The 9,944-nt window shown below is 39.6% G+C and overlaps 1 protein-coding gene across 1 annotated transcript; it reads right to left on the bottom strand.

Moving 5' to 3' along the window:
- Nucleotides 1–6,225: 6,225 nt before the first annotated feature.
- LOC140891944 (syntaxin-71-like) lies at nucleotides 6,226–9,557 on the bottom strand. Its single transcript, XM_073300653.1, has 9 exons — nucleotides 9,378–9,557; nucleotides 9,156–9,281; nucleotides 7,848–8,010; nucleotides 7,640–7,725; nucleotides 7,456–7,524; nucleotides 7,331–7,375; nucleotides 6,764–6,826; nucleotides 6,584–6,660; nucleotides 6,226–6,364 (listed from the first exon to the last, which is right to left on the bottom strand). The coding sequence occupies exons 1-9, from the start codon at nucleotides 9,528–9,530 to the stop codon at nucleotides 6,349–6,351; spliced, it is 798 nt and encodes a 265-aa protein (XP_073156754.1). The 5' UTR covers nucleotides 9,531–9,557; the 3' UTR covers nucleotides 6,226–6,348.
- Between the last annotated feature and the right edge of the window lie 387 nt (nucleotides 9,558–9,944).

The following is a 9,944-nucleotide window of genomic DNA, read 5'->3' as shown; positions in this document are numbered from 1 at the left end:
TAGAGATAAGCGTTAGATATAGACTACTAATGCTGAGGATGGTGTTAGTCCATCTGAGAGTTTCAGCAGGATGATAGTGTATTTCGAGGCGACGACCTCGAAGAGTGCATTAAGACAAGAAATTGTGTACAATGATTTTGTCACAATTGGGGTTAGTAGACAGAGATTTTGTCATCTGTTTACTTAGTTTGTGTTCTTTGGGAACATTCGTTAGCATCGGGCAGGGTAAGTACTGAAGGTACGTGCTATGATGCCAGGAAATTGTTAGGATTTGGTTGTTATCCATGGCAGGATGACTAATGTGATCGAATAGATGCTATCTACGATAGCGAGGTTTGGATCAAGGTTGATCGCAATCAGTCTGAGGATTTTAGATGGTTAGAGTGGAATCTAGATCGATTGTTTAGCGCTTTGCGATAACATCGAGGGATGCGATGTTATCGTTAGACCAGTGAGATACAATGTGTTGTATCTTGTTTTCTCGGTGGGCAGAAATAAATTTCTTGCGTGTCTAGAGATAACTGATGACTAGTTATGATCTTAGCGAGAATGTCATCGCTAAGATTTGTAGAAAGTGTGGCTGATACAGTCGGCAATTTGAATCAAATGTGTCGTGTCTTTTGCGGTTAACAATGGATAAGTGACGGTAGTCAGTAGTGTTACACAATTCTAGCAGGATTGCGGATAAGAAGACATTGATTGCCAAGGCAATCGTTTTAGGCGTACAAGTTTAGAATCAGTGCGGATTCTAAACAAAGTATTAGTTCTGATGTGGTTTAGTGATTGAACAGACCCTGTAGGTTTAGCGAGGTTTGGTGTTGTCGAAGGTTATTTGGCCAGGTATTTTGAACCGGAACTATTGGTGGATTGGGCAAATGGTCTATGTTATGTTGTCAAGGGCTACCCTAGATTTCGAGGACGAAATCTTTCAAGGGGGGGAGAATGTAGTAGCCCGTATCCAGAATTAACGATTAATAAGTAATTAATCGTGTGATCATGTTTAGATTAAGTAAAACATGATTAAGGAAATTTCCAACGGATTAACAAAGTTTTAAAATGGATTCAGAATACTCGGAAATAGTCCGAAGGGCCGAGTGGGATCGGACGATCCGATCTGGGATCGGACCATCCAAAGTTGCTATGTTCGGGAACTAGTTCGGAGGATGCGAGCGGTTCGGACGCTCCAAAGTGAAGTTCGGATGATCCAAACTTGAGCAGGGACACGTGTGTTTGTATCATCGGATGGCTGACATCATGGATGATGTAATATGGATTTATGACGATCCAAAGGGTGAGATCGGACCATCCGAACAGTGTATGGGATAGATGTATGATTGCATGCGATTGGTTGGACGCGTGGCGGAGATCGGACGATCCGATGAGACGATCGGATGGTCCGAAGCAGATCGGACGACGCTCCGAAGGCGTGATCGGACGGTCCGATCGTGTTCTATAAATATGGGGTCCGAGCTCCTCATTTGGGCGAATTCCGAATTCCTCTCCTTCGCCCGCGTGGCTCTATTTTAGGGCTTTGGGTACTCTTATTTTAGAGTTGGAGTAAGAAATATATATTAGCATAGTCAGACAGTGTCTGACATAGTAGCGGAGCAGTGCTCGTTTAGTAGAGCCGTGCTCAAGGCTGTGGAGCTGCAGCAGGGGGTGTGCCCTAGTTGTGGGATTGTCGCTATTAGCGGGCTGACGACGAACGCAGGTATAGCTATGGTCTCCTTATATTATTTAGGAGTATGCAATAGTTTAGTTAAGGCTTTTAAAGCTTAATAGATGATGCATGGGTATTTGCATTTTAGAGTTGATGATAGGCTTGGAACCTAGAGTGGGACTACTAGGATTGTCTGTAGTAAGGTACGTAAGTACTGACTGAGATTGCCAGCGAATATGCATGCTTATATGTTGCATTTATGTGTTTGCATGTTATTGTTATTGATATATGGCATGTACGTATCATCTAGTGTCTGTACATCTGTACATCTTTTGAGATGAGCCAGTTAGGGTTGCTCAGCCCTGTTTGGACGTTTGATATCGAGTACCCTTAGGTACTGGTACCTAGAGGACTCCGTGGTCCGCGTCCGAGATTCGGGTGTGAGTGATCGCACACAGTGGTTAGCTACCCCGATGTGACGAGCTCATATCCCAGGCGCCAGTCTGAGCAGTTTGCATACAGTTATCCCTAATATGGATACCCTGTTATTTACATGCATCATATTTGTATGTTTATCCGTATTTGCATTTGGAGCTTAGAGCTCACGTCCAGTCTTTTCTGTGTATCTGGACACCCCATTCGACGGGCAGGTATAGGTGCAGGATTGAGCACCAGAAGCTTGGAGAGGCCAGTGACCCTTGAAGATAGCAAGTTTAGCTGTAGGTTTTATTTAAGTTATTCGATTGGGTTGTATAATCAAATTTGTTTAACCGGTTGTATTCCGCCGGTCTACTTGTATTTAAGTCTTCCACAGAGATTTATTTAATGCATGCTTAATTATGCTCCTAACTCTGAATAGGTAGTGGATCCGAGATGGGTCGCTACAATGAGAGACGCGATGATTGTCATTGTGGCATATGCATATGACTTCGCAGACCAATGATTCAACGGAGGATTTTTTGACATGATTGTCATGTGATGAGAGTTCCTTCATGAAACAGTGTTGAGATCGGTACTTCCTGAATAGAGGTGTTATGCACTAAGAGCTTTTGGAATCATTAGAATGGTTAAATTCGGTTAGTGATTCGACGAATGTCGTAAGCCAGTCAGGTTAGGAATTGGTCTTCGTCAGTCTAAGGTTTTCCTTTGGACGATGATCTCGATCAAGCAGGTGTTTGTATTATTCGTGATCAGTGAGATCGTGGTCAGGATGGAAGATATATCAGTGTTGTGATACATTGGTGCCAAGGAAGTTGGACATTCGTATAGTAGCGCAGAAGCTTTCGAAATTCACTGAGGAGTTTGAGGAATGTTGAAAGTGGTTCAATGTTAACGAAACTTGTAAGAGTCAGAGTGTGTCGAAATCTATTCGAACAAGCATGCAAGTGAGGGTTTTAATACGTTATCGAGGTTCTACCCTAGATTTCGAGAACGAAATCTTTTAAGGGAGGGGAGAATGTAGTGACCCGAATCCATAATTAGCGATTAATGCATAATTAATCGTATGTTTATGTTTAGATTAAGTAAAACATGATTTAGGAAATTCCAAAAGAATTAACGGAGTCCGGAAATGGATTTAGAACACTCGAAAATAGTCGAGAAGATTCCGAGTCTTAGACAGGATTGGAGGCTCCGAACTTCGGATGATCCGAAGTGTCCAAGTTCGGAGGGCCTGAGGATGTTCGGGAGGGTGAAGTTCGGACGATCCAAAGAGGGATCGGACGGTCCGATCTTCATCAGATAAGATAAGATAAGGAAATTATGTGATTGGCCAAAACTAGAGTTCGGACGATCCGAAGTCTTGGATCGGACGATCCGAACAGTAGTCCAGCCAGGTGTCCGAAGGAGTGACATCAGGAGTGACGTAATATCGGGATCAGACAATCCGAAGTCCCGATCGGACGGTTCGAAGTGCTATCAGGTGACACTTGTAATGCATGCAGAGTTCGGACGGTCTGAAGGCAGGATCGGATGGTCCGAACGTGTTCTATAAATATGAGGTTCGATCTCCTCATTTGTGCGAATTCCGAATTCCTCTCTTTCGCCTACGTGGCTCTATTTTAGGGCTTTGGGTACTCTTATTTTAGAGTTGGAGTAGGGAATATATTATAGCATAGTCAGACAGTGTCTGACATAGTAGCGGATCAGTGCTCGTGTAGCGGAGCCGTGCTCGAGGCTGTGGAGCAGTAGTAGGGGTGTGCCCCTAGTTGCGGGATAGTCGTCATCAGCGGGCTGACGACGGACGCAGGTATTGCTATGGTCTCCTTAAATTATTTAGGAGTATGCAATAGCTTAGTTAAGACTTTTAGAGCATTATGAATGATGCATGGGTATTTGCGTTGTAGAACTGATGATAGGCTTGGAACCTAGAGTGGGACTGCTAGGACTGCCTGTAGTAAGGTACGTAAGTACTGACTGAGATGGCCAGCATGATATATATTATATGTGTTGCATGAGTATGTGCTATTTGTTTATATGTTTTACGGCTTTAGCACATGCATGTTTCTACGGTAGACTGCATCTGGTATGATGTGAGTCTAGACAGTTTCAATCGGTGATGAGTTACTCCTTATGGATTCGTGTCTGGGGACACTTAGCCCTGGGTTTTGCTATCACTAGGAGCGACCACGGCGGTGGGGCAGACGCTATAGTTGATAGGTGAATATAGGAGCGGCACCGCGGACTTGCTATCTGACATTGCCCAGTATATTCATGGCGCCTCTGAGTACTGTTTTTTACCCTCGTTTTAAATACACTTATGTGCTGCATATATTATATATATCATTGCTTTCGTATTGAACTTAGAGCTCACGTTCAGTATTTTCTGTATGTCTGGACACACCATTCGATGGGGTAGGTATAGGTGCAGGATTGAGCACCAGGAGCTTGGAGTAGCCAGTGACCAGTGAAGACAGCAGATTAGCTGTAGGTCTTTACCCTTAGGATTATTTGTAGTTCGATTGAGTTGTATATCGGCTTATTTAATCGGTTGTATTATGCCGGTCTGCTTTTATTTAAGTCTTCCGCAGCGACTTATTTTAAATACATGCTTAATTATGCTCTAACTCTGATTAGATAGTGGATCCGGGTTGGGTCGCTACAAAGCCTATAATCAAAAGTTCACTGTATCACTACATAAGTTCTATAAGTCTTAACTAAGCTAATAGATACTCCCAAAATTTAATAAGATTCCCGGACCATACCTTTGTCCGTAGTAAGCCCTTTGATGTCGCTCGTTCTGGAGGACTATAACAACATCTTTGTTATTCCAGAACCTCTCTATTAACCGATAGGGCCCTCAAGTGTATACCTTACACTATATATAACTGAAGAAGAAAATTCGGGAATTCGTATTCAGAAATGGATCTGAAGACCCCTATTTATAGGCAAAATCTCGGCCATGATCGGAGCCTCCGTTCCGGGATCGGAGCCTCCGATCTTTGCATGCACTGCACGTGGCGATCGGACCGTCCGATCTGATTACTACTCGACACTTGTCAAAACTCGTGGCTTAGTCATCGTGCATGGCTGGCCGGGGAAGATCGGACCGTCCGTTCTTAGATTGGAGCGTCCGATCCTACTTTTCTTCCGAAGTAAACAACTTCATTTCGGAGCTTCCGATCTTGCAAGGTTCGGATCGTTCGATCTGGGTTCGGACCGTCCGATCCTTTCCAAACTTTAGAAGTCCAATTCTTGCATATGAAGCCCGATTAAGTCCTTGAATTGGTTAAATGCTAACGCTTAATCATGTTTATCATATTATTATCTTAAAATAGAATCTTGTTTTCTACAAGTGTTATATAAACTTATACACCGAGCACATGCATTGCATGTGTACAAAATATAGTTTTATAAATTTGAATTTATTTATAATTTTTTCTTCCATTAAGATAATGAGATAGTGGTAACTAAAAATTAAAATAATGAAATAGTGGGAAGAAGATGTGGAAAATTTTTGAATGATAATTTACTTTCGTCTTTAAATTATTAAATATGTTGAAAGGATCATAAGGGCAAATTTAAAAATCTATTAAAATGAACAAAACTAGTTTTTTTAATGGTTTTATCTAGTAAAGATTTACATTTTCTTCACTGACAAGGTGAGTGACCAACACATACCCACGTGCATTGGGCAATCAGACATCGTATAATCCACATAGTGTGTTACACCATAAAATCGATCTCGTTGCACCAAGACAGATATCGGTAGTGTTTGGGATTGATCTAAGAAAATGTATTGCAGGGACGAACTACACTGCTTTGGCTTCAAGACAATAGAAGATTGCTAGTGCAACAAAGTTTACAGGATCTAAGAGAAAGTTCAATATGCAGAAACAAGATGGGAATAATAATGCGAAAGCACATATTGTATCTCATTAATCGCAATTTTGAAGTGAAGGGATCCACGAAATCCAACTCTTGCACAAAATAATGATTCAGGGGTAGCATTACACGTCATCAAGCTTTCAATCCTTTGATGAACTACGAGTCATGGAAGAATCGAAGCTGATGGATAAGTGTATTTCCTCTCATTTACATTCACACGCAATATTTTGACGTAGCATATTTTCAACATAAAAAGCACGAATATCAAATAATTATACAAACAAACATAAAGCGGCAAATCACCAACAGTGCAGATTGCACCAGATACATCATGAATTGTCATCAAATAGACCTCATGCCGATCATTTCTTCAACACACTGCAAGGAAAAATTTCAAGCAGCATTAATCTCAACTAAGCATTTGAATAGCTCACCGAGAGAAATACTATGAACCCCCATTGTATAGTATTTAATTTTAAATCCACGGAGACGATCTGAGCGAGAATCAGTTAAAATTTACATACTGATAAGAAAGGAGACCAATTTCTTAATTTCAGTTAAATTCTCATGTAAACAAAACTTAAATCAAGAACTTACTTGTACAAATAGGCTGCAATTCCAAGAATTATACACAGCAAAATGATGTCGATACAGAAATTTCGACTAGATCTCAGCTGGAAGAAAAACAAAATTAAAGCAAGTAACAGTGATAGAATTGTAGTGTAATGTACTGATAGGGTAGAGCAGAAATAGAATGCAAGTTACAGATTTGCTCACCTGATTAACAGTGTCCTTCAATCTGACATTGGTGTTTTTAAGGTCAGACGTTGCCTTGTCTACCTGCAAAGTAGTCAACAAAAGAGCTTAGAACTATCTCCAACAAAGTAAAGGTACATCTCAATTTCTCAACACTTCCATGTAACTAGCAAGTTAGTACTGTGTTCAGCAAAGTTTAAGTACTGCTCCACGTTTGAAAGTAAACCATGGTCTCTCTATTGCAATCAACATCTACTAAGCTTAGGTGCTAATGAAGGAGAGATCTGTAGGGTAAGGTAGTGGGGTTGTCTGAAGAGTGATTTTTTTTTCACCTTTCCATGGCGCCTGACATGTGCATTCATTTATTAAAAATTTAAATGGACGACGAGTATTTACTAACCGGAATCATATCTACACACTTCTAATGCTAGAAAATATGTAATTCATGAAAATGTACCATTTTAAGGTAAACTACATCAAAACATAATGAAAGCAAACAGATAGCAGGAGAGAGAAAAACATGTTAAAAGTACACAAAACTTAGTGTTGCTTTAAAAAAAAATTACAATGTTAATCATATTGACTAACCTTAGTGTCAATTTCATCCATAAGAGGAACTTGCCTATCAACTTCCTGTATAAAATGAATAATGTTTCAATTTACAAACCATAAATATCGAAAAAATATGAGATGAACAAAAAAGGCACAAAAACCTCGTTCATGTCATGAGCCATGTTTTTTAATGCGTCCAAACCTTCGGCTATCATGTCCAATCCATGGTCCTGCGTCATGAAAATTGGGCATTGTAAGCCAGATGCTATCGACAAAAATCATTGAGGTTCATGGATAATTATATTATATACTGCTGAGTGCTAACTGCTCCAACTTAAAACATGCCTGTTTCATTTTTCTCATTTCATACTCCTGCCTGAATTGACTTGATTCTTCAGTTTGCTGAAAGTATTCATTGTCAAACTGTCCATCTAGAATTTGAAGTTCATTACATAGCCATGAGTGAAATAATGAACATAAATTATCCTCATCCAAGAAAAAAGACAGATAAATATACAATCTAGGAACTGAAACTTATAGAAAAGAGAAATACCTGAATCAAATTTGAGATTGGAACGAGGTGGAGCTGATGTTCCCCAACCAAAAGATGGTTTAGGTGCAGGTGCAGAGCCATCTGGTATGGCTTGAATTCTATCAGGCAGCGCAAGTACCAAATCATTACGGGTGGTCAGTTCTTCTGTTGAAAGTCCTTTAACCTAAAACAAGACTATCGTCAGTCATGATGTAAAGTCCGAAAACAGAAACCAAGGTTTGTTTACCAAAGAAAAATTACAGATGAAAGAACAAAAACTAAAATCAAGACAGAAAAAAGAAACCGCGAATGAATCAAAAACCAAAGAGAATTTGATAACAAATCAAACAGACAAAATGTAGATCTAGCAAGTACGTACAATCCCACAGAAGCTGCTCTGATGCCAATTACTCAAATCATGACAAGATGTCAAGAAAAAGTATCCAAATATACCAAGAAATAGCAGCCATACGGGTCAAATCAAGAACCACACACCAAAATTCAGAGAGACTACCAACATATCACCATTTCTTCGATTCATAATCCATCTTAGAGCAAACCATAAAACAGTCTCTAATTGAAAACAAGTATTTTCCTTAAAATGTTAATCTTCAAATTAGTGATGCGATAAAGAGTTCAAGAGCACTTATTGGCAGTGTCATTGCCTAAACCCCTGTGATATCGAGTGGTTAAAAAAAAGAGAAAGGAATCATCTATTAATGATTTTGGTCTTGCCAGTCAAAGAGTTCGAATCACATTTAAACAAATCGTACACACTGTCTCTGGAGTATTAGATCCTCAAAAAGGTGGCAAATCTAAATTAAAATGAAGCAATACTTCGATCTATTGATCATGTAGCTCCATGTTCTCTTTTACTTCTTTCGAGGGAAACCAAGATACATTAAAGCAAGTATCATCGTTTAGGTGATCCATAGCAGATGCTGCAAGCTCTAGAAATAAATATAGAAACAACATTTAAGAGCCCTCTTTTCCCCCAATTCTCATGTCAAGAGTCATACATGTAAGTAAACAGCAGTCTCAATCACCCCTCTCTGGATTATCACAAGATTCAAGCCAAAATATCCATAAACAACTAAAGGGTAAAGAACTGAAATAGATACAATAAACAAATAAATGGAACTCATAAGAGAGCATTTAACAGATTGGACAGGCGTCGTGTGAAACTAAAGTATGATTAGACCAAAAACATAAAACCAGGAAAAGTAAATCAATGCATATAACCAAAATACTAAAAACCAGGAAGCTAATCAAACATCCCGAAAAGTCAAACTACAGTGAGCTATCAACAAAGCAGAATCAACGCCAAACCTTCTTAACAGCTAATCTCTGCAACTTAGGGACCTCCTCGAGCAATTTGGCCTTGGTCCTCCGAATCTCGGCATTGATCGCCACAACCGATGCCCTATTCTTCTCGTTCAAAGCTGTCTCCGCCTTCTGCCGGGATTCCAGCAAATAGAAACTCCAATTCAAACTCCGATACACAAATAATGACTTGACTAAGAAAATTGACGCAGAAAAGTAAAGCTCAACCTGGAGAGAAGATTCAATGTCGGACTCTACGGAAGCGTACAGGCGGGCGAACGCATCGTCTCCGGCGACGTTGGAGTCCTTGGCAGCGACGTCGTACTTGTCGTACTTCTTGCAGATCGCATCCACACGAGTCAGCAGATCGATCAAGCTCATTTTTCACCCCAAATTTTGCTTTTTTTTTACGAGTTTAGGTTTCAATTTTTGGGATCGAGCAAAGAGAATGGAGATGGGAGAGATCTCCGAGGGTTCTATTGTCAACGGGCTGGACTTGCTTTCTCTGAGAATTAATTGACACATAATTCTATTTTATATTTAAATTTGAATAATAAATAAATAAATGAGTATAAATTTTATTTGTCCATCAACTTTTGATTAAATTTTATTTGTTCATCAACTTATATTAATTATTTAATTTTTTACATCAATCTTCAAATTTGGGTCAATTATTTATGAAGTAAGCGAAAATGCCTATTTTATCCCTTTATCACTTATATTAAAATTTTACTTAAAATTAATTATTGTCAGGATCTCAGTGCTAGCTATTGAAAATGAACAAATAGTGAGTTG

The sequence above is a fragment of the Henckelia pumila genome, chromosome 3, assembly GCF_033568475.1.
Source record: "Henckelia pumila isolate YLH828 chromosome 3, ASM3356847v2, whole genome shotgun sequence".
In the NCBI taxonomy this organism is placed as follows: Eukaryota; Viridiplantae; Streptophyta; class Magnoliopsida; order Lamiales; family Gesneriaceae; genus Henckelia; species Henckelia pumila.
The sequence above is the reverse complement of the archived record's forward strand: the minus strand, read 5'-3'. Positions and strand labels throughout refer to the sequence as shown.

Bases quoted from the DNA above. Each gene is read 5' to 3' on its own strand.
- LOC140891944 (XM_073300653.1), bottom strand. From the start codon at position 9,530: ATGAGCTTGATCGATCTGCTGACTCGTGTGGATGCGATCTGCAAGAAG. The intron at 8,011-9,155 runs GTTTGGCGTTGA...GTCTTGTTTTAG, and splicing joins AGAGATTAGCTGTTAAGAAG to GTTAAAGGACTTTCAACAGA. The intron at 7,525-7,639 runs GCATGTTTTAAG...TTCATGACGCAG, and splicing joins AAATGAGAAAAATGAAACAG to GACCATGGATTGGACATGAT.